This window comes from Nestor notabilis, unplaced genomic scaffold, assembly GCF_000696875.1.
Source record: "Nestor notabilis isolate BGI_N333 unplaced genomic scaffold, ASM69687v1 scaffold4947, whole genome shotgun sequence".
Lineage (NCBI taxonomy): Eukaryota > Metazoa > Chordata > Aves > Psittaciformes > Psittacidae > Nestor > Nestor notabilis.
In genome coordinates this window covers 62,998-87,861 of record NW_009935943.1, presented here as the reverse complement: position 1 = coordinate 87,861, position 24,864 = coordinate 62,998, and the positions used below count along the sequence as shown (strand labels likewise).

Genomic DNA, 24,864 nt, shown 5'->3' with positions numbered 1-24,864 from the left:
TGGTGGTGTTTAAAAGAACTGATTATGGGTTTGATAAAGGAAATAAATGTCAAAGCGATATATTAGTTTTAGGAGGAGACTAAGTCCTGGGTAAGTGCTGCTCATTTGTATCTAACTATGACATAAAGTACTTTGGAACCTACTACTTTTTAAACTGTTACTAGGATACTGTTCCTACTTTTTCTCGTTTAAACCCCCATATTTTAAGTATCTTCTTTGCCTGACTTTAGTAGTGCTAAATTTTAACAGTTTTAAACAATTGTAATACTTTTCCTTCTTCCTATGTTTACTCAAGGTTTGCCTGTACTTGAAAGGGATCGCTAATGGCTTCTCACAGTTTAAGCCAGTCCCCAGGAGAGAAGAGAATCCCTGGCAAAGTGATGATTTTGGCCAATGCAATTGCATTACTTTAGGGCTTTTGCTGGCAAAGTTCTGCTGGTTAAGGGCCTGAAAAAAGCCATGTCCTGTGAAAGCGCTGTGCTGGCAAAAAAGACTAAGCATCATATTCTTAATATTATTGTTGGAGTTTTTGTTTTCCTTACAGTCTATGAGGAAAATGAGAGCAGACAGACCTCATTTGCTTTTCATACGTCAGTAAATTTATGCCTTGTGTGCTTAATTATTTGAAGCAGTTCCAAGGCAGAGCCTCTTGAGTAGCTGGGTTGGTTGGCACTGTCGACTTGCCATGTCCTTGCACCCTGGTCATTTAGGAAGACCTGAAACAAGCTGCACTTTGTTTTGGCTGAATATGTGCTTATTGGTGATGGAGTTCAGAGCTTCTCTTCCCCTCTTTAAAGAGGAAAAAAAAATCTGTTTTAAAAGGAATGATGGGTTCTTCAATATATTCACTGTATTTGATGAGGGCGTGGGAGTGAATATATTGAAGGCAAACATATGACTTGAGCATTTCTTTGGCTGGGATTAATGCATGATGTTCATTTTGGCCCTCTCTGTTGCAAAATAGTGCTCTACAAGACAGGTTGTGCAGAGACCTGGGCAAGAGTTGATGTGTGAGAAGCAAGCTTGGAAAGATCAACTTTTAGAAGCTAATTTTAAGCCTGACTACTCTGGGGTTATGAGATCTAGACCAAGCAAATAAGAGCCAAGGACGTGGGCAGTGAGCAAGAAGCAGAGCAGGAGGAGGAGGATACAGCAATAATTAGCAATATAGAAACTGCCTGATCTGTAGGAAATAGATATTCCAGTAGAAAAACCACTTCAAAACCTGCAGCTCTACTTTGTTGGAACTTCTTGGATAAGTAAGTGACTCCAGGCCTTTGCTGCATGGCACATGCCTTGGGTGGTTAGCTCAGACACTTATCTCATGTGAACACATTTGCCTTGTCATAGCCTTTAAACTCCCATGAGAGCAGCTGAAAGACACAGTTGTATGTGCCTGTGGCTTGAACAGAAAAGCACAGTTGGGTGTGGGGCAAGTGGCACAGAGGGGATGGGCAGAGCCCCAGCACTTGGCTCCTGTGCCCCTGGGCTGGATGGTCTCCAGATGTGGGTGATGTGACAGTGGTGGATGCTGCTGCAGGAGCAGGGTGTCCCTCAGGCTGTGCGGGCCATGCCCTCTGCCTGTTTGAGACAGATTCAGCCATGAGCAGAATGAATGTCACTTTCAGTGTCACTTCATTTGAGATGCAAGTGTAATGAGGCAGGGCACTGAGCTGCTGTTCTCATACAAGTGGCAAATGTGCCACAGCACCACTTCTCAGTGTCTTTCAGCACCACACTGGACAGTTTCCAGTTGCAATACTGGAAATGAGGGGGGGATCCACCAGGTTTTGCTGTTCAGTAATGAAACACATGATCAAATCCTTTCAGACGTGAATCCTTTTTCTTCAGCTGGCATAAACTCAGTCCAGTCACGTAGCTTTCATAGCTCTCGTATGCTACACACAGCTGGTGAAAGGCTCTATAATGCAGATTTAGGACTTATAAAAGTGTCATTTTTGTTTCAAGGATGCTGACAGCATGGGAAATAAAAGCAGAACATGCACTTTATGGTGTTCTCAAACATGTCTGTCAATCCCTTAACATCCTTATCTCTGTGGCCCAGTGTTCCTTATCTGTACTGTGATGATAAGAGTGTACAGCTTGTATCACAGGAGAAATGGAGCCTGTGGACCTGGCTGGGGCAGGGGGCAACTAAAATCCCCCGATCTTATGGTCTGTTCTGTACCACTGGTGACTGGGAGCTACTGCTCTTCAGAGCCAGGTATACCATCCTGCTTCTGAGGATGACAGCCATGCCTGGCTCTTAGTTCAGAGAAACTGCAAGTGCAAATGAGGCCATTAGTTGAGGAAAATTATAGTTTTGGTGCAGTGGAGGGAGGTCCATGCTTTGAAGGGCTGGGCTTGGCAGCAGGATGGGAAAGGACAGGGTGAGGCTCCTGCCCTCTGATGCTCTGCATGTCTGGAGAGAAACACTCGAGAATGTTTTAAGTGAAGTTCAATAAAGCTGTTGGGGAAAAAAGTTATATCAGGTGGGATTAAGAGAAGGTGGAAATAGCTGTGGCTCTGCAGATCTTGGTGAAAGGGGAACCATGGAAATGTAAATAGCCTTTCAAAGGCCTGGGTCAGACTGCTGGGCTTGGGTTTGCCCCTTGGACAGGCCGCATGCCTGTGAAAGGGGTGAATTATTTCCTTATCCTGCAGAGGCATCCTGGGGAGTGCTTTAAAATTAATTTGATGGAACATGCTGTAGGAATGTGAAATATTAAAACAATTACTGTTTAATGTATTGCTTGTCTTAAGTCACAGCATAAATACCGTATATGTTCTAACAAGAGCAGGAGGTGCTAGCTTTACTGCTTTACTGTGCTCTTTGTTGCTGCTGTGGACCTCTTCCAATGTCTTGCAAATCATTTACACCAAGAGTGGCTGGAGCCTGAGGCTGTGAGGAACCCTGGGAGCACTGTGGGGCTGCAGGAAGGATTGGCCTGATTCTGATAAACACAGTGGGCTGTGTGCCCTGTGTTGGCCATCCAACCCTCCCATTATCAAAGGCAAGACACTGAGAAGTCCTGGTGTGGTCTGTGGTGGTGGCCCAAGTCCTTGCTTGGCTGAACTTGGCTGGAAAAAGTCTACCTTCTGTCTAGCATTGGGTGAGAGAATCTGGCCCCAACATATTCATTCTCCGTAAGGAACTGGAGGGCAGGTATCCTGCTTGCAGATCCAGCTCGAGGAGGAATGATAAGACCACGTTCACACAAATTTGTCTCTTTAAACTGACTTGGTAGTTCCACGCTCCCCAAATTATAGATGTGTTTTCTCTGCATCATTTAATGCATCTAGGCTCTATTCGGTTTGATGCCCCAGGTGAGCCAGAGAAGCGCACAGACAGGTTGTGTGTGATTTCTGCAGAGTGCCAGTGGCATCCGTGGTGTTTGGTGTAGCTCTATAGCAAACTGGGACCTATCTGCCAACCTTGGCTGGGCCAGAATGACCAGTAATGGGATTGCTTTGGTTGGTGTGTGCCTCTGATGCACCCATGGCCCTGGGAAGAGGAAGCCAGGGCCAGGCCGGAAAGGAAGGCAGTGAGCGCTGGGCAGAGTGATGCCTAAGGCTGAGCCCACTGCAGCCCATTGTCATTAGGATGGATGTGCCTGATGAGATGGAGTCAATCCCAAAGCATTCCTCATAGGTTTTTTCCTTGTTCCTGTTTGCTTCGAATAAAGTTAATGTGCTTCAGCCCATGGCTGCTCTGTGTTCCTGGAGGAAAGACAGTGCTATGGAGCTGCTGCCAGCCCCTCTCCTCCAGCAATCTTTTCCACTTCTGTGGCTTTACCTGCCCAGGAGAGATGGGCTTTGCTCCTTTAGTGTTCGACGGGGTTTTCAAATGATATGAAAAGTCATCAGATACTTACAGTCTATTGAACATGGAGTTTGTCATTCCCTGTGTGCTGTCAGCCTGTGATTTTCTGCTTGTTCCCACCTAATAGCCAGGAAATTAAGTGCAGTAGCTCACAGTTCCTCTGTACCATCTTACTGCTAGAGAACAAAACACTGAGGAAATAAAATGATCTGGGAGGAAGATGAAACCTATGCAAGAAAGTAACCATTCATTTTTTTAATTATTATTTCTTTTTCAGGTTCTACATTGAAAGCATTTCCTTTCTCAAGGACAAAACTACCGTGGAGCTGTTCTTCCTGAATGCCAAGTCCTGTGTTCACCAGGTAAGGCTCAGCGTCCTTCAGAGCACCTTGTGCATCTCCTCCTTATCCATCCCACCTACCCTTAGGAGTTGTGTCTGACTTCTAAATCTTATTGAAGTATTAAGATCTCAGCATGCTTAGTCTCCTCTTTCACTTAAATGCTGATGCTTCAAGCAAGTGGATAAGGATGATAATGGTTCCCTGGTCCTGTTTTGCAGCCCTGCTGTGTACTCACCACACTAGAATAACTCTTAAATACTCAAAAGCCTTTAAGTTGCTTGAAATCTGGGTTGTAACTACAGGTAGGCTCTGTCTCAGTGGCATATCCTTCCATATACTGCATAGCAAACACTCAAGTCAGACTTGTCTCTAGAACAAAAGAGGTGTAAGGTCTTGGACCCACTGTGAACTTGGTTCCTAGATCCCTGATTTCCTGCCTTAATTCAGTGAAGTAATAAATCCTATGAAGAAGCAATAATAACTAGTTATTTAAACACTTTCTGTATTTACTCTTTGCCTAAAAAGCTTACACTGTTTTCTTAAAATGTTCAAATTGGTGAAGTACATATTTTTAAAAGTTACTTCATGATATGGTAGCCAAAATATTAAATAATAATGTAGATCTGCTGCAGGTATGTCTTGGTCTGAAAAAAGAGCTTTCTGGCAGCCGCTGTTGCCATGCCCCTTATAACTAGTGGTGCAAAGCAGCTGCAGTTTAATGAACTTAAGCAATGCCTGATGTTACTGGGATTTACCAGTTAATGTCGAACTTGTGCATCTGGTGCCTTTATTTTACTCATGGTTCAGTCACTCTAAGAGGGAGACTCGGTTCTTACAACCTTTTCTTGGAAAACAATCCCGTACCATTAGCTGGTAGTGGAGCTCAGTGGAGCCAGCCAAAGCTTCCACCTTTAATATGCTTCAGGTTTTAGAGGATTCTTACTCAGTAACCAGTGTTCATTATTTTATGGTGGGATTAGAAACCTGCCATGAAAAGTGGTTAATGGCAATGTTATGACTGTGCTTTGTACAGGAACTGCTTTCTGGAAGAGTGGAGGAAATTGGTGCCTTTTTACAACATGCTAAAGTTTTCAAGGTGCTTCAAGGACCTGGGGCCTCACTAGTTAAGATTAGTAAAAAGCAAATCTCCATTTGATGTATCTGCCACTTTAAATGAAGGGTTTTGGCAACTCGTAGTCATCCTTTCAGGGGAGACTGGAGCAGTTCAACTAGACAGACAGCACTAGCAATTTTGGAACTGGAAAACGGGTCTGGTTTTAGGGCGGAATGTGAAAAATGAATGTGTTGAAACAAATGCTACTCAATATTGTAACATTTGGGTATAATATATGTGTTTATGCATAAAGCATAAGAGAAAACAAAAAGGAGAAACATAAATAACCTGCCCTCACTGATCATAAGCACACATGTCATCAAACAAATACAGAGTCACTTCTGGCCTGGGTAAATGCTATTGTCAAGCAGCATAACTTCATATTACTGATATGGAATGCTGATAGCATGTGAAGCGCTGATGGTGCACGGGGTGCCACAGCAAGCAGTGCATCACCCAGTTCAGGGCTTCAGGAGCTGGGAGAGGTTTGAATGAAGGCTGGTGTATGTTTTCCCCCCATGGCTTGTGAGGTGTGTGTTCTAATTGCCAGCTTCCCCATTCCTGCAAGGAAAACTGCCAGAAGCAGAGAGGGCTTTCTGCTGTGTCCGGTTTCTGTGGGCAGCAGAGGGATGAGGAACATTGCTTTCTACTGAGAGAAGGTTCTCAGGCAGTGCTGAGTGATTCCACATGTAAGGAAAGCCCCTGCTTTGCCTATGCTGGACAACTGTGCAGCGCAGCTTTAGTAGAGGACTGCAGCCACTTCAGCAGAAACCAGTTTATTTACTTTCAAGGTTGGTCCAGTGGTTTTTAACCTTCAAATTAGGTCTTTTAAAAACATCTGGTTCTACTTGGCAAATTTATGGTCAGTCGCTAGGTTTCAAGTAGTGCGTGAAGTACACACGGGGTAAAATCTATTTAAGCCCACAGGATTGGGACTTGAGGGTGCACAAAGGCACCTTGGATGTTCTCATACAGCGTGTCCATTCCTGCAGCACTGACAGGCCTTGTTGTGCTGCAAGGAAGGAGGCACAGGCTGCAGGGTGAGCAGTGTTGGCTTCTGAATATGAGAGATCCCCAGCTTTGGTGGAGCAAGTGGCTGATGTTCACTGATGACAGCAAAGAATGTTCCCTGGCATTTCTCAGTCATTAATCTAGCTCCAGGAGGTTTAGACCTGCCTCAGATTAGCTTTTCTCCCCACCCCCACCCTCCCCCATCTCCTTTCCTTTCATGGAGTGAAGAAACCCCAGTGTCTAAAAAGCAGTAACCCACTCCCAGTCCATGTACTCAGGGCTGCTCCTCAACACACAGCGTGTGCTGGAGGATGCTCTACTGGGGCCATATCCCAACCTGGGTCACTGCATGAAGCTTCTGCTCTGTGTGGGCCAGGAATGTGGGTCAGAGGATAACTGCTGCAATACCTGGGGTGTGAGAAGACCTGCATGGATAAGATTGCTTAAAAGCCAATCGTGTTTTTTGTTTTCACAAAGCTCTTTCCAAAGTTTTCACAATAGCTCGTTCTCCATAGGGGACACAGCGTGTGAAAAGCCCAGACCCAGGGTGGCACAGAGGCCTGATGCTTGATGGAGTTTGTGTTTATGCTCTTGACATTACTGAGCACTGGCATGTGTTGACAGCAGAGTAGTGTGTAGGTACCCGTGTGTGCTTTAAAGGAAAACAATGTTTTCCTGAGCAGAGGGTGATGTTGCCCTACATACAAGATGGTGCACGTTGGTGCTTCTGCTGGCATGTGGGATGCACCACAAGAGCCAGCCAAAGGCTTGGCTAAACACAGACAGTGCCACCTCTGAAAGGGACTTATCCATGGCTTATGAGGTTTGGAGGCTGCATCAGAAATGTATTTACACTATTCTTTGAGAGATCTATGGGCAATCCTGTGCATGAAATCCTGTAGGTGGCTATATCTAATCAAAGAGAATGGTGACTCCCTAATGAAGTCAGGCATGTGTTGGCTGTCTCGCTCCAGATGACTCCAGAGAGGTTTTGCTCCCAGTTGAGTAAAAATTTGGAATAATTTAGCACATTAAATATGTTAACTGATGACTATACAATATGTCATGAAATATGGATTCTGAATTATAAATAATGGAATAAAAACCTGCATAAGAAATCTGAAAGGGGCGAAGGCTGGCTTGGTGCTCTGTAGTGCTCATCCACTTTGCTTTTCCTTACTTTTCAACTCCACTTTCCTTCCTGCAAATCTTTCTGCTCCTTTCTGCAGATCAGGTACCACTTTCCTCTGCCAGAGGTTGGAGGAATCTGGGGCTTGTGCATTTTGCAATTCCTGTAGGCATTTTGGCAAGGAAGGGACAAGATAACAATAAGATCCCTGCTGCCAAAAATGTATTTCTTTCTATTCCCCACCCACTCCCCCACCTCCGTGCTCTACAGTCAAAGCTCCTTTGTGCCTCTGGGACCTTTGCTACCACATGCCAGGTTTGTGCATCCCCTTCAACCTGTGATGTTCTCTGCACAGTGAGAGAACCTCCTTGCCCTCGGCCCCTGTAAGCAGTGAGGGGGACCCATTGTCAAAAGCACAAGAGGGCTTAGACCTCATTTTTACTTTGGCAAATCATATTGTAGCAGCATTACAGTTCTGCAACCAGAGCGAAGAATTACTTTGCACCAAACAGGAGGCCTGCGTGGCTGCTCCTATCTTAACCCGTTAGCACCAGCATCTTCCTTCTGCACTGAGCAACATAACTTTGCTTGATACACCTGGAGAATAAACTTCCTCTCCTGGATTTGCCATCACAACCCATTCAGAATTTGCTGACCATGCCCTCCCCACATCTCCTTGCATATGAACCGAATGCAACATCTGCTGTTGCCTTTGTAAGAGCGCCCTGGGTTTCCTTGCCACTTGTGTGTGCCTAAACCTTGGCCTCCAGCCCATATAACAAATGCTACCTGTGCTCTTGCCCTGCCCTCCTTTCATGTTGAGCTGCCCATTTTTCCCCTGGTCTGATGCTGTAGTCCCCAGGCCTTCAGTCCTGTGTGGTCCAGACACATAGAATCCATGGCTTCCTGCTCTCCAGAATCATAGAATCATAGAATAGTTAGGGTTGGAAAGGACCTTAAGATCATCTAGTTCCAACCCCCCTGCCATGAGCAGGGACACCACACACTAAACTATGTTGCCCAAGGCTCTGTCCAATCTGGCCTTAAATGCTTCCAGGGTTGGAGCATTCACGACTTTCTTGGGCAACCTATTCCATTCTCTTTGTGCTGGAGCTTGGAGAGGTTGGCTTGTCCAAGAAGAAGAAGCCAGGAACAGCTCGGGCCACTAGCCAAGAGGTGGGAAACAGTAACTTAGATCTCCAGGTCTATGGAAGTGCCTCCCATCCACCTAGTTAAAAGCTCATTTATCCACATGTAATTTGGCAGAATGCAAAGGCTAGAAAGATGCTTTGTATATGCCTGGGCTCTGTTTTCTACGTGTCTCTCTTTCCCAAGTCTTTGAGAACTGCTGCTCAAAAACCTTCCGTGGTGACAACTTCAATTTAAAAGCTTTCTCTCCTGTCACTGACTTTAAGAAGCTGGGTTTAGATTTACAGTTATCTCTGAAACGTACTGTACAGCTGGAATTTAAAATGGTGAAAGTCTAACACTTGGTTTCAGGTGAAATGGGTATCTCAGGATTGATGTGTTTGCACAGCAACAGGGGAGCTTTAACATGTTCACTGTGTTATTGCACAACCCATGACCATGGCTTGGATACTTTCAAGGAGGTGGGTGAGAACTGGTCACGCACATCTTGATGATAAATTTGGAAAGATAAATTAGTCTTTTCTTCTTTCAAAACAGCCAAGTTTGGAAAAATAACACCCTACTTGGCTAGAGAAGCACTGTCAAGTTTATTATGCATTAGAGCTAACCTCCATATAGCTCTGCAGCCATACGGTTGACTCTTTGCCAGTTCTTAAAATACGTTCTGTAAACTAAGATCGTGGTCAAGTTGGCTGTGTTCCCCTTTTCCTCTCTATATTTGGGTGTTGGGGGGGGTATTTATTTCCCATTTGTTCCAAGGACTTGTAAGAATTGCTTTAAAAAGTGAAAAAGAAGTTAAAGGAAAGGGAAGTTTTCAGAGGAGTCTGTAACTACCATAGCTTCATGAACAGCAATGCTTGTGAGCACTTGGCAGCCTGGAGACCAGTGCTTACCAAGAAGAGCTGTTGAAACAGACCCCTGGTGTGAGCATAAAGCCTGGCTGGATTCCAGCTCATGGAGAGCAAAGTGGTCATATATCAGAGAGCTCTCGAAAGTTTTATAACAGAGATTTCCCAATTCTCCCCCATCCCGAGAGAGAGGGGAGCGTTCCCATGCAGCCTCCTAACACAGCGTAGTCTGATCCTAGCCAAGGCTATTAAACATGCTCTGTCCATTGCCTGTATCCGCTGTTCTGCTCCCAGAGATGACACGTGTAAAGCTCAGGATGAGGATCAGCAGGACTGGTTGGCTTTCTGCACCTTCAGGGCTGTTAACTTCCATGAGTGCTGACAGTCACCTTCATGGCCCAAACCCCACCAGCAGCATGTCAGCAGATGAGAAGAATGGAGCATGGTGATGCCTGTGAATAAAATGTGACAGGAGGAGGAGGCAGGACCCCCGTGCTGATGTAAACTGGCAGATCTCCATGGGCCCCCCTACTCATTACCCCATGAGACCTCACATGGGACTGTGCTGGTGGCTTGGGGAGGACTTGGCCATGGTTTGGATATAGTCAAGGGACTCCACAGCGCTGCTGAGGTTGGTCCAAGGCTGCCCGTTGTAAAGGTGATGGTGCTCCAGGGACCTGTTAAGGCTCTTGCCAGGGGAGGTGTAGGTTGTGTCCTAGCTGGGTTGGTCCATTGCATGTGAAGGTTCAGTTGGTCTGCAGCCAAAGTTTCGTACCTGGCAACTCTCAGTGTAGTAACTTCCTACCAGGTCTAACTACTGGCATTAATTGCAATGGAGAGTTTTGCACCTTTGATCTCCTGGCCACAGGGTAAAGATGCTGTGACAGCTCAGCCACTTTTGTTGGTTTGTGTTGGGTATCTCACCACGCTGCTGGAGCAGGAAAGCAAAAGGCTGTGATTATATGTTAAGTCTAATGACGCTTGCCATATAGCCTGGCTTGCGAACAAGGAAGTCTTTATGTCTTTCCTCCATTTTCTGCTTTTACTCTTATATTAATGCAAAAAAAAGCAGCACTAAATGCGTTCCTGTTGCACTGAACTGTGCCGACAAGTCCTGGAGCAGCTGCTGCTGTCCCTGGAGTTTCATCTAAGCGTTGGCTGAGGCACAAAATGCAAACAAGGGAGATGGATGAGGGTGGCTGGCAGAGACAGCAAAATAGAGAGTATAACAGAAACCTGAAGCTGCTCCTTACCATGAGGCACTACCAGGTTTTTTTTTTGCTGGGTTGACCAGAGCTGTTGAGGTGGGAAGCAGCAGATTCTACAGGGAGAGAGCTGCTGTGCGTGTACTGAGCTGTGCTTGTTCTCAGGCTGTGGTCTCTTTTGTTGAGTAGGACGGGCTGTGGGGTTCAATAGATGAAATGAAAGACATCATGGACCATCTAAATTCAGTGAAGCAGCTGTGAGACCTCCTGAGCTATTCAGGCTGTAGTCCCCCATGGGGTAAATGCAGCACAAGTAGAAATCCTAAGTGCCCTTTTGAGGAGGGTCAGAAGGACCAGCCTTTAATTTGCTCCTTTATCAGCTTGTATTCTGCATCTCCTGCTGGCTTTGTGCTTTGCTCTACCTCCCTAACATGCTGAAGACGTACATTTGCTTTGCTGTGCTTTTTCCCAACCCAGTGTTTCTGTCCTTGGGAAACTGGTCCTAGTTGAGATGCTCAGCAAAGTCTGGAGCTTCCACTGAGGAAGGGAATGGGATGGCGTGCCCACTGCAAACAGCAGGTGACACCACCAGGATTGCAATGTAGGTGTGAATGCCAGTAATCAGGACTGGCACTTCCAAGTTGGAGGGTTGTTTGCTGCCATTACTTGCTCCTTGATGTAATTACCCAGCGCAGCCACACTGACAGAGCGAGATGCCACATTTGCCTGACCTAGTTCCTCTGCGCTGCTCAGCCTGCACCGTGTAACAGGTTGTGGCTGACAACCACTCCCTGCCCCAGGAGCTCAGGCCGCCTCGCTACAGCCTCTGCTCCCAGAGAGCCCTTAGATGCTGGAAAGCTGTGGAGCTTTCTGCACTGCGGGGACCTGCCTTCACATCCTCTGGCTGTCAGGATGCAACACGGGGATGCTGGGTCCCATGGGGGAAGGCAGAGTGGTGCTAGGTAAGGGCGCAGGGGCTGGCATCATTTTGTTCACTTGTGCTGGGTCCACACCCAACTAATTGCCTCCCTCGGTTTGATCACCTTGTAGACATTGGGTCCTTTCTTTCCCTCTGCCTAATTGCACCCTTCTTTCTCTCATCTTTTTAATCACCTTTCAGTGCATAATTATACTCAGGATTGTGGCTGTCTTGAGGCTATTCAATCATCGTGTGTGCGCATGTGTTTGGGGGTGTCTTTGGTTAATATACATTTTTAAAGGGTTGGAGGGAAGAGGTGTGTAGCATCGCAAGTCTCAAATCTTCAGGTGAAACATTTATGTTGTCAGACTCTAACCTCTGGAGGTTACACATGGTTTGTACAAACCATTTATGTTTTCATGTCTTGCTCTGTCTCTAAAGAGTTAAAGATGACAATTTCTATGTGTTGCTTGTATTTTAATCTGCTTTAATGTGAGTTTACAGTCCAAAGATTTGCTTAGCACAGTCAATGCTCGTTATCATTATTCTTGATCTGTGCCTTCCTAGGATTTCAGACTTGTATCTTTATGACAGTAAATTCTAGTGCTGTTGCTGCATCTAATGAGGGTTCACTGCTCTATTCATGACCAAGCTTGTGATTTTTATCGCATTCATAAGTCTGTGTCTGACTCCTATCTGAATCGGGGACTAAATTCTGCCCATAGGCACTGAAGGTAGGGGTTGATCTTTACTATTCCTGCTCTACAGTAATTGCCACCTGGTTTGGACATCTGCTACAACCTTTTATTACTATGATGTTTGTCAGGATGACAAAAGCCACCACCTGAATGCACTGGACCAAATGCAGTGTTCAGATAAGCCAGTGGCCTTTAGGAGAGCTACATGACGGGCTGGATCTGTCTCGCTGGTTAAAATGATTGGCCCCTGTACAAACTCTAATTGAGCAATATCAGTCTTATCCTCTCCCTGGAGCTGCACCCACTGGTCTGTTTAAACTTATTTACATCTCAAATGTAGAAGTCTCCGATTCCATTATCAGAATGACATCCATCTACTTAACCTCATGCTGGTGACCTTGTTTCCACTTGGGATAAATCTAGGAAAGCCTTCCATCTTCATCTTCAACACAGCCGTGTGAGAGCACTTGCTGCCCTGGCTCCCAGGGCTCCCACCCTCAATGAAGTCTCTGCTTAAATTACCCTGCCAATTGCAGGCATTTCAAATGAATCTTTTAACAGCCCTTTTGCCCATCTATTTTTGAAATCTGACCTTGTTAAAGCGATGCTAAAGCAGAACACACACACCCTCCCCCCTCATCCAACAGCCTCAGGGCTGAAAGATGCTTATAAAATCAAAACACTGCCTGAGTGAGTGGGAAGAGTTGCAGTTTTGTGCTCCTGAGTGACATGTGTCGCTATATGGATTCGTGTCAAGCTAAGGGCTGTCCAAACTCCCTGACAGGCCAGGGCAGGGATGGATTACATTATAGCAATTGGGGGACCAGATGGCAAGTGATTTTATATTATGATGGTAAATAATTCTAGGCTCAGGGAATTGTCCAAGAGGCTGTCACTTGTATAGCATTAGTCTGTTAGATAAAGGCTGAGCTGGGCTTTGGGATCCCTTGCTTCAAATCCTTGTGCTGCTGCTTAGCTACTGTATGACCATAGGGCAGTCCCTTTGCCTTCCTGTACCCTTTTCTTTGATTTTTAGTCCCTTGAAAGGGTAGGGGTTCTCCTGATTGCTCTTTGGAGGGTTTTTGGTGCAGAGCCTCCCTTAGATTGGCCCTAGTCTCCTGCCACTGCTCTGGTATGGCTATATGTGATGATAATTAGGGCTGGTCCACCCCGTTCTGAGGTTTGCAGTAGCTGGAGAGCCATGGTGGCAGCCTTCAACCTGGAGTGTCCTGTTTGTCCCCTTTGCTCTGGTCAAGATGCCTTCAGCATCTTGTTTGAGAGAGGTCAGTCTTGCCTGTTCACTCCTCAATGCAGCTTCTAACCAAATGCATTCAAAACTGAAGACATCAGCACAGCAAAACCCTCGCTATGAAAGCAAAGGCTGAGACTTTCATCACCTGCAGAAGGCAGTGCCTTTCAGCCTGTTCAGTCTCCTAAAACCCTAAATGAAGTGGTTTGTGGGATCACTTTTAACATTTGTGGCCATGCAATAGCAGACTAGTAAAGTGGCCAGAGTTCCTTAATGCTCGTATTTAGGACCAAGTAAATACACATAAGAGCAGCCTCATAATTGCTATTGCTAATTAGTTAATGGCTGTGAGGTTCTTTGAAGATGAAAAGTGAAGAGGTGCTTGGTTAGTAAGTCCCAAACACCCCTGTAATGCCAGCAGCAGCATTGCTATGGGTCAGCAGGGACTGACTGATGCAGTAGCTCACAGAGTGCTGCTGAGTTTTTATTAGAGCCAGCAACAGAGGAAGTTAAATCTTGATGAGTTTCTTGCATGCTTAAAAGGTGATGAGCCACATGCAGCTGATTCCAACTTTGGAATTGGGGCAGGGGCCCCAGTGATGAGTTTAAGGTCCCTTTTGACCCTGTTTTGCCCAATATTGTGGTCCAGGGACAGCTTTGCTGAGCTATTGAGCAGGAGAGCGCAGTGCTGAGATGACATCTCTGTAATCCTGCCACTGCCACAGTTGGCCTCAGAGGCTGTTTGAGCAGATGCAATTTAAGCTTAAAGAAAGGCAGCTCAGATGTGCATGACAAAGACTAACCTGATACAGACCTGGAAGTAACAAAGTGCCTTAAAATTGCACCTATGTGAAGAGTTTCTGGGCTATAATCTTTGCCTTTTTTCTTAAGCATCAACATGAAAGAGATCGGAAGGAAGGATGAACTTGAAGCTTTTTCTTTTCCTCCTGACTTGTGATGTGCTCCTCCTCTTCTAATAAAATATGTCTGGGAATGCTTTGGAGGCTACTTCTGCATAACTGTTGCCACACCTGTTGGGAAAGGGAAATTCCTCTTGGTCTGCTGTTGTGGCGCAGCTTGGGGGAGTGCTGCTGCCAGAATGCTCTATTGACAAAGCTGGCAAAAACCCTCTCTCTTTCTATGGAAATTGAATTATTTGTTTTTCACTTTTGGATTTAGTCTCTGTGTGCCAGACCTGCAGCTGTGGCAAATCAGCTCAGCTCCAGATGTGCCTTATGTATTTTGAGATGTCATTTCCCTGTGTCTGTATGTAATTCTGTAGATCTTCCTGCTGCCCTGGGTTTGGCAATGTTTCAGCTTTCAGTCTGCTTTGTCCCCTCATTCAACCAACTGGGGACAGAGGATGTGTTGGGCTCTTGGTCGCACAAGGCAAGCATCTCGTGTCTACTATCTTCACTTGCAGAAGGTCAATAAGAAACAATAAATCTCTATTTATGGACTTGTTCATGGTCTCAGTTTTGTCTTTCGTACACAGTCTGCAGGATGCAGTAGCTTTGATAACCCAACTGTAAGGGCATCTTATTTACTTTTCCAGTGTTACTGCTGGTGCCAGTATAAAACCAAGACCAGGGCTTTTGCTTACAAGAAGCTAACTTCGAAAGACTGCACTTAACCTTGTAAGCAGGAAAAAAAGGATTCTTGTGTAGTTTTGATGTTTTGGCATTTATCAGCTGCACACTGCTTAAGTCAGCAAAAGCATAGTGCTGCCAGCATGGGTCTGGCTTGGGAGTAGGGTCAACACAGAGGAAGTTTCCAGCATGGGGGTCTATAAGGTTTTCTGAACACTGCAGTGTACTTGCCAGAACTGGAGGTTGTAAGATCCAGGCGCCATGGGCCAAAGGAAGCTTAGTTATGCTATCCTTGTGATTGATAAGTGTTATTGATCTAGCATCATGGAACTGTGCTCCCTTTCCTCAAGAGCCGGTATGGTTCAAGTCATGACAATCGTTCAACCCTGTTTTGTGGCAAGTTTTTCATGTGTTTTTGCAGCATGCACGATTTGGTCCCTAACGAGGTGTGCACACTCATAGAATCATCGACTGGTTTGGGTTGGGAGGGACCTTAAAGCTCATTCAGTCCCAACCTCCTGCCACAGGTGGTAGGGACCCCTTCCACTAGAGCAGGTTGCTCCAAGTCCCATCCAACCTGGCCTTGAACACTGCCAGGGATGGGGCAGTCACAGCTTCTCTGGGCACCCTGTGCCAGCACCTCAGCACCCTCACAGGGAAGAGCTTCTGCCTCATGTCTAATCTAAATCTCTCCTCTGTCAGTTCAGACCCGTTTCCCCTCATCCTGCCCCTACATGCCCTTGTCAAAAGTCCCGGTCAGATGCAATAACGCAAAGCAGTGTCTGGTGAAGCGCAGTAAAGGATCTGTGCAGAGGGGGAGGAAGGGGCGAGGCTTTGCGGGGGGAGGACGTGCTCGCACTAGGGGAGCGCAGCCCTGGGGGCACAGGAAGGTCCCCGGCCCCTTGGAACTCGCTATCCCCGGGCAGCGCTCCGGTCCCTCCCCGCAGCGGGGCGGAGCGGGTGTGTGGCGAGGCGGGGCGCGCTGCGCTCATGTCCTGCTCTCTCCCTGCACAGGGGCAGATTGAAGTGGAAAGCGAGACCGTCTTCAAGTTGGCAGCGCTGGTGTTGCAGGTAAGCGCCTCTTCCCATGCGGTTCACCGCCGGGCACCTGTGGCTTGGGCTTGGTTTAGCTCGGATGTGTTGTTCTGCTTCTCTTTTTGTCCTCTCTCAATATAAAGACAAGCACATGCAGCGTTTTTTAGAGTCTGCAGCTGGAGAGAGGGGTGGGAAAAGGGGAAGGAAAGATAGAAAACTTGGGAAGTGTTTTTCTCACGGACAAGTGAGAGAAATATTTATTTGAGGGCTTTGAAACTGAGAGAGGAAAGAGGAACAACTCACTAAGGGAAGCTGTGTATTTGGGCAGGTTTACATCCAATTTATGACTTACTCTAATTTATGCTCTGCAGATCTGGGAGGAGGAGTAGCTAAATTTGCTGATTATGCTTGTGAATATTTCTAGAGCATATGGTTTTGATACCTCTGTTAATGTTGAAATATGCAATGTCAGGTTTTGTTCTCCTTAATAAAATTTTCTTGTATTTAGACTTACACTCTGGTTATTTACCATTTTCTATGAAATAAAACTCTACCTTTAAAATGTTGAGGATTTTTTTCCCATTGCATTCTCAGTGACAGAGTGTCACAGCAAAGCTGCAGCGGCTCCATCTGCCTGCACTGTTGTTTCCATCTCAAGTGAACACAATTCCTCTCAACTGCTGACCTGCCTGTAAAGCCAACTTTCAGCTGGATGCGGTCGGCCAGAGAGAGAATTGTATTTCACTTCTTGTGCAGTAAAAACAAGATTTGATTTGCAGTGTGAAAGTCATCCCCCTTTTGGAAATGGTTTTATTTATGGTGTAGGTGGATTATCTACAGCTGGAAGCATAAAGGGCCAAGTTCTGTTCCTGAATGCATGCAGGCAGGCGCCATGATTTGCATTGCATGTAACTGGGGTCAGGATCTGGCTCTGGAGCTGTGGGAGTGGGGAAGTGAACAATGCTGGGAAAATCGAGGACTTTTGAAGAGCTCCTGTTTTAACTCTGTCACTGTTTTTCAATTGTAGGAAGCTAAAGGAGACTATTCCAGGTAATAACATTTTCCTTTCTAATACCAGTGTGCTTGATGGATGTGTTTTTCTGTGTTGGCATTGTATTGCAAACAATCAAAACTAGGGGTAAAGTCCAGCTGTGAGCAGTGGATGAAGAAAGTGAAATGCACTGCTGGGCTGGATAAAATCTGGGTGAGTAATGCCTTTTGTGAGCAGGCTCTGAGTCAAAACAGCTTTTCAGGCCATCCCGCTTTGCTCCGCTTCCTGAACACGGGATGGGGAGAAAGCTCCCATGTTTCCCTTGTGCCGTGGCTTGGGTCCATGTGTGTGACCCTGCCCGTTCAGTAGCGGCACGTGCAGAGACATCGAGCCCGTCAGCTGCCCGTGCTGGAGATCAATGAGCCGCTTTCTTGTGCAGCTGCCCCGCAGAGCCTCTCCCTTCCCTCCCGCACTTGGACCAACAGTTGTGTTGTAGCTGGTGTGTGACACGGGTGCTGGGCTTTAGCTGTCTAAAGCTGCATCATCAGACCAGGCTTGCCCTTGGAGATCACTTCTTACCATGCACTGGTTACAGTAACTGGCCATGCGGAGGACGTGGGGTCACACTCGGACCTGTTAGAGCCAGGGCAAAAGACCTTCGATTAGAAACAGCTCACTAAGCAAATAGAAATTCAGAAGGTTGGTTTTGGTCGTGTTAATGTTTTACTACTTGCTGAGTTTCCATACGGGAAGAGAGGAGTGTTTTACGCTTTAGCTACAACAGCTTTTACGAGACAGGCTTTGAAAACAGTCAGTGAGGAACTGTGTGCACAAATGCAGGGGGCAAGTCACGTCTGACTGCCAAAGTGGCATGCACTGCTTCCTTCAGCGTGCAGTTGTTAAGTGCTGCTGACCAAGACCCCTTCTTCTCCAAACACCAGCACCTTCTTCACGGAAGGACATGGTCTGCGAAGTCCATCACAACTTCCTTTTCCTTTTTGTTGGTGTGCTGTCGTGCCTGCAGAGAGGAAACGATGTCCTTGTGACTGAGATCAACTGGATGGGCTGGCTGTACAATTTCTGTTCCTATTCATGTTGTATACCTGTTCTGTGACCCATAGTATATTGCTTATAGCCACAGTGTGTTGCATTTTCTTTCCTCGAGGAAGATAACTTACCTTGCCTGATCTCACAGGGACACCCTAAGCTTAACTCAGTTTAGGTACAGTTAACTAGAGAACCACTGTTCACTTGACAGGAGTTAACTTAAGCTGTAGTTGCTGGTGGCATGTGCTCTCAATCATCAAGGAAAGGGGTTAAGGTTAAAAACTACCTTTGTGGTGAAAACCTTCCTTGTGTGGTTTAAACTTAACGTTGACTCCTTATTTGCCATAAGTAGGTTTGTAAGCATTGCTTCTCATGGCCAAGAACTGAGTCTGTGGTTATCTTCCACACCTCCACAGAAACATTGCAAGGAGTGGATTGCCCATGGTTAAAAGTATTTGTAGAGAATTGGAGGGAAGAACATTCTAGTATGAGTGGTTTCCAAGTGCAGCTCTTCCTCTAACAGTTGCATGAAAATAGCTGCAGCAATTGTTTCCTCTGTTAAACAGAACATATGTTCTGCTCTACAGCAAATGAGCCGGGCCAGCTGTCTCAGGCCCAGCGAGTACACCAAAAGCGAAGGAATTTCATTTTACATATCACAAGTGGTCCTTTGGGCCACTGCTGATAAAGCACTAGCTTAATTACCAGCATATCTTCACAAAGATACTGCAGGACTGGCCTCCCCTGCCAAACTTGCTGCGATACCAGGAATACATCCTTGCAGCGGTGCTGCTTGTGCAGTACGTTGCCTCCATTTGCAGTGCTTTGTTCGCTGTCATTTGGCTGTTCTACTTTGAATCATGTTCTGGAATGTGGCGCTTGCACCATTCCTGCGTACGTGAGAACTCACCAGTTAATATTCCTTTATATTGAATTAGTGCTGAATGCGCATGGGTAAATACAGGAATTGCCTGAAGTCCTAGAGATTAGCTTTCTGGAAGTGAAAAATGGGCCAGTCCAGGCACAACTGGTGATCTCTGGCTGATTTCTCATACATGCCGTAGGGAGCTTTTCCATGGGGACACATCACGCAGTGGGATCACTGCGTGGATTCCCCTAACTTTAGCAGGGAGCAGGCAGATCCGTACCAAAGTCCAAACGCTTCTAACTCCTGCAGCTCTGCAGTAACCCCTTTCCTAATCCACTGCTCAAACTCAGATAACATCTTCATGGCAGAGCAGCAATCTCCTGAGAGCCACCCTCCCATACCCATGCAGCATTCTTTTGAAACCTGTTTATTTTCAGGGAGCAAACCTGACATTGTGGCGCTCAGAGAAAGTAAAAACTTGTGATTTCTACACCACAAAGGTCGCTCTGGAGGGGCTGTGCAGTCTGGTAGCACTGACAGCATGAAAATATCAGGGTCTTTGTGGTTTGGCCATTGCAGGTGGTTTGCAATAGGACCCCAGCGCCCTGAGCTGGGCTGTTAGGACAAGGGTATGCGCCTTCTCGTTTGGAGAGTGGCTTTATGTAAGATAAACCACCCAAGTCCTACTTTAAGAGGAACCTGGCTTTTAAGACATCTAGATAAGGCTTAAGTACATGCTTCAGAGTTGCGCTGGCAGCGTGTCCATTGCATGTGAGCCTCTTTTGGACAGCTCTGGTTTCCCAAAGGCAGCCTAAAATGACTGTGGGCTGCAGAAGGAATGATTAACAAAGGTGGCAGTGGACCACAATCAGCGTAGCTCACTGCACACCCAGTTCCTTTTCCTGTTCGAACTGATGATCCCAGCCAAAGTAGTTGCCCCCCTGTGTGTGATGAAAAGTGTGTTGCAGGGGTGCTCCATGAGCCATTCCCCCCCTTACATGGGACAGTGTCGGGGCTGTTCCTCCTGAGTCTTGCAGCTCTGATGTCCCAGCAGGTTTGGGATGCTGCAGATCCCTGGCCCTCTGCCTTCCCATGCAATGGCTGGGCACATTTTCCTCGAGAGAAGGGATGTAAGGCTTTGCTCATGTTTTCTTTTTGTGACTCATTCAGGGCTTCCAGTTGACAGCTGCTCTGTTTAAACTGAATTCCCATCAGTTTTTTTCTAGCTCCTGTAATAAGAACCGCAAGCAAAGTATTAGTCATTAATAGGAGTTTTGAAACTCTGAATTAGTTAATTGCACTCCCCCACTTTCATGTTTGCAAATGAAATGGAAAAAGCTCCAAGCCTGGTTTCACAAAATCTTGGAGTTTCATACCTCTGTTTAAGTGTTTTACAGAAGAGAAGTTGCAGCTTTTGGCATGAGGAAGATTTGGGGGAAAAAAATCCATATTCTACTTATCTTAGGTATTTGATTTGAATTTTAAAGAAACCTAATGTCTTGGCAGGCAAAAGAACAGATCAGTCTGGTAATTATTCCTTGAGTAAATATGCAACATGTAAAGTGTTGTCTTTTTGGGAAATGAATGATTTAGCTGTATTGAGTTTACAGGCTAAGTAACTGCCCTCAAAATGCTGTACAATAGTATATAGTACTATTTTTCTTCATGGCTTGATGAGAGTTTATAACTGAGATGCCCAAATGCTGACCTTCTAGTGTTAGAAAAACATCTATTAAAATCAGGTTAGCTATGGAAAAGTGTATTTTCTGACTGATAATCTTGGATCGTGTTTTCCCCAGTAACATTCCCAGGACTGAAACCCAGCCATGCTCCCCGAAAGTTAATTAAATTGTTGGAGGAGGGCTTCTATTTTCTTTAAATAGCTGACGCATTCGGTTTTGATTCTGGCCTGTGGGCTGCAAAGATAACTCCGGACTGGTATAACATAACACAGACAAAATAATGAATTCCTGATAGCTGACATGTGCGAGGCACCAGGGTTTATCACTGTGTGGGTGATAAACATGGTTTGTGAAAGGAAAAGGTTTGTGTGAAAGATACTCCTGCAAACGGCAGCTATGGAGTAATTGGCTCAGAAACTGCTGTATTTAAAAGCTTTACTGAGGAGAAAATGAAGTGTTTGGTCTAGGTGCAGAAAACTGGTATTCTAGAATCATAGAATAGTTAGGATTGGAAGGGACCTTAAGTTAACAATTTGCTCCTAATTAAGAGTGGATTTTTGGATAGTTTTTTTACTTGGGAAGATGATTATTTTACCAGATAAACTGGAAAAATCTTTTGGTAGAACAGAATGTGAAAAGGATAATGTGGGCAAGGCTATAAAATAGCCACTTGAAAGAGGTCAATGATTGTCCGATAGCAAAGCACCTGCTCAGGGTTCTGCATACCCCAAGATTAAGGTAGCTTCAGCAATAGGACACACCTGAGATGTGTTGGAGGCAGCTGGTCCAGCCTGTTTTTGGAAGTCTCACCAGGTTCATATGACTAAAACTCCAGGTGTGGCCATGTCCAGGACCGGGGTTGGAGCAGAAACGCAAATCTGGACCAAATCTCCCAAACTTGTTCTGCTCAAATGTTCCTACTGCCCTTCCTCAGGTTTGCGTCCTGGAGAACTCTCGGAGGGCTCAAGGTGTGTCCATGCGGCTGGAATGGAGCCCACCTCGCATGTGCCAGCCACTAACAGGCACGCAGGCTGTGGGGCCAGATTAGAGCTGGCCTAAAGAAAGCTCTGAGATGGGTACAGCACGTGTGACGGCTCCCCAGCACAAACGTTTTTGCTCCATGGACCTGCCCCTGTTAGGCTGGAGGAAGGAATGCTGTTGTGAACCATTCACTGGAAGCTCTTTTCCAGGGTCATTGGGACTGGGGATGAGTTACAAGGAAACAACCACACTGGCCTCAAGCAGAGGCAAAAGACCTGAGCACAGTCTGGATGCTTTTTTAGCCCTCGAGGATTTCCTTCCACATATATCGGTGGGTGATACAAAAGAGGTGGTGGGTCACCACAGGATTCCCTCGGGTCATCCACCAGGTGCCTGCCAGAAGCAGCACTGTGGTTTAGTTTTTGATTTTCTTTCTCCTTTCCATGCAAGAGTGCTCTGTAAATGCTATTTACAGAGGCTTTCTCTAGCATGACCCACCGCTCCGTGTGGGCTGTGTCTGCCCTGCTGTAAATCAGTGCTCAGCGCTGGCGCTGCTGTTGTGCTCCTTGTGCTCCATGGTTCTTGTTTGCCAAGTGAGTCATTGTGTATTTTATCTCAGCTGCCACTCTGCACACTTTTTCTTTAAATACCTTTCTAGGCACTTGCTCGTGAACCATTAACTCTGCCTCAGTCAAACCGAACTGTGTGCTTTTCTGAGCTCGCTCTTTTGCAATGAACAGCTAATTTGAGACAAGGCGAGCAAGGATTCTTAACTTAGAGCCTGTTTGCTGAGGGGGTTGATTATTTATTTCACTTAATTTAGGTTCATCCAATGAACCCAGGGGCAGAGCGCTGCTGTGCTCTATCTGCCTGTGCACTTGCGTAGCAGTTGTGAGACGAAAATGTTCTCTCCTGGTGTTTTATTTTTGAATAAAAAGTGGAAATTCGTTGTGTAAACCAGGTACAATGACAAAAAAAGATGTAGGTAGGACCCTAATTTTCTGCTAGAATTTAACAGCAAGAGGGTTGTTTCCTACTGGTGCCATGTGTAGATTCATACAGTTCAAGGCAGACGGAAGCATCTACAGTCTCTGCAGTGATGTAATTTTAATGATTTTTTTATTATTTCCTATTTTAAAGCAGTTCTGTAGGAGCTCTCAGGGAATTCATATAGTATTCTTGTTATGTAGCACATGAATTAGGCTGAATTAGGTGGCAGCACTGTGGGTGAAATGAGCAAAAAGGATTAGACGAAGAGAAGAAAAAGGGTGTTTTCATTAATTTAATAATCTGATCTCATGGGATTTACTGTTTGTATATTTGCAATGTAACTTACTATTTACATATAATTATGGCAGTTCAGTAAGGAACACACATTTTAGATTTCATATGCCTGATGTTCATGCAGTTTACTGAGGGGCAGCAAAGGGCTTGTTGTGTTTAGTCCTTTTCAATTGTCCCTCCATGGTGTTGTAATTTCTTTGGTTTTCTTTTCCTTTGAGGAACTGTTAACTCAGAGCGAGAGTGCTAGAACGGGTACAACCCAGCCACCTAAGGAGGGCTTTTGTGTGTGCTCTGCATCCAAAGCAGATGAGAAACAAGGCAAGCATGGTGCCAGAAAATCTATCATCTCCCATGCAAGGAACAAGTCAGAGCTGTATTTCTATTGTAGCTGTTATGCTTAGAGTAGCATCATGGCATCCACAGCCTTAGGAAAAAGATGCTCTCTCCCCTGTCCCTAGGCATACCCTCAAGCACAGGTTCAGCATTAAAACACATTGCCTTTTCCTGTTGCAAAATTCTATTTCATGACTTTTGTATCATAATGTATTCACCTCCTTTCTGCTGAATATCTGGGAAACTTCGTGAGGTGCACAGAAAGTTCCTCCAGTCCCACTCTGTCAGCGGCAAGCGGGAATTTGGGCTCTGCTCTGTCTCCAAACAAGATCCTTGCTTGAAAAAGCAAAAATAAATCTCTCTTGTTTTTCCTTCCCGTGGTGGTTGGGATCTATCACGTGGGGGGTGTTTTGTGCTTTGAGGAAATGGAACGACAGCTTTTCAGCCTCAGCTTTTTTGCTTTTGCAGATTTGTCAAGTCTTTATCGTTATTTGGATAATTTACTTTTCTTGTGGTTCCATGTCTGTCTGTATCAGCACACAGCGCTGTGATAACAAGCTTTAAACTCTGTTGCTGTACTCAGACAGGCTAAACCCCACAACTAATATGGCTAAGCTGACTTCTGTGTGAACAGGAAAAAGCTTGAATGTTAGAAATAACAACCTGCTGTTGTGAGGAAGGGTTTGGGACCCTTTAAGCATTGTATCAACTATGAATAGTCCTCTTTTGCTCTGCAGTAAATCCCCAGGTAAAGCAGAGCTGTTCTGCTTCCTGTCTGGTCTGATAGAGAAGCACTGCTAATACATGCTGTTGGTATGGTTGAGCAGCTCTATAAATGTGGATGTACTGTACCAGGTCCGTGGGACTGTAAGCCATCACTAGTGGTAGGGGCATTGTTCAAGGACCAAAGGGTTTTATTGTCAGAATATTTGTATTTCACATCAAGAACTGTAGAAGAACACCTGAGAATTTAGGGCATGTTCAGGTTGCAGATTTTCACTAGCTGTGGAGAGCTGCTTAGCACTCTGCTTCTCTTCTGCAAAATAGAAGTAGGAAGAGTGCCTCATCTGCCAAGGTGGCTCTGGGAGCAGATCACGTTCTTACTTGTCTGGTTCCTATGTCCTAAGGTAGAGGTGTATGCATATAGCTGATAGGAGAAACGTTTCTTTCTCCTTGGTGCTCTTGGTCCATCTTCCAAAAGCCAACGAGTAGGGTCACCAAACTCCTGTGAGATCAGTAGGTACTTTTTTCTGCGAGTCAGGCAGGGCTTGGGAAGGAGAGAAATTGGCCTAAAGGAGCAGGGCTGGAGCTGGAGGTCAGGTATGGGGGTCCAGAGCTGTGGTCCAGCTTATGCTAAGTGTGGGGAAGGGTTGTCCAGCCCCAGCCTCACTGTGTGTTTGGTGCGTTTCTCTTGAGCTGTGAGACTAAAGCACAGTGCGCGAAACCCACTGCATAGCTGCAGTATAGATGCACAACAAGTCTGGTGTTGAAAAAGCCATCTGCACTGCTTATCATGGTCCTTTTCACTTACAGGGTTTGGAAAGCTCTTAGAAATGCTCCTTCAAATA

At 45.8% G+C, this 24,864-nt stretch overlaps 1 protein-coding gene across 1 annotated transcript in view; it reads left to right on the top strand.

Annotated features, from left to right (window-relative positions):
• Nucleotides 1-4,100: 4,100 nt before the first annotated feature.
• Nucleotides 4,101-24,864, top strand: part of FRMD4B (FERM domain containing 4B) — a gene marked incomplete at its 5' end in the record, with an annotated part of 54,365 nt that continues 33,601 nt past the window's right edge. Inside the window, 3 exons of the mRNA XM_010018074.1 lie at nucleotides 4,101-4,185; nucleotides 16,090-16,146; nucleotides 17,138-17,160. Of these exons, the coding sequence (XP_010016376.1) occupies nucleotides 4,101-4,185; nucleotides 16,090-16,146; nucleotides 17,138-17,160 (165 nt within the window). The remainder of the gene's footprint in view (nucleotides 4,186-16,089; nucleotides 16,147-17,137; nucleotides 17,161-24,864) is intronic.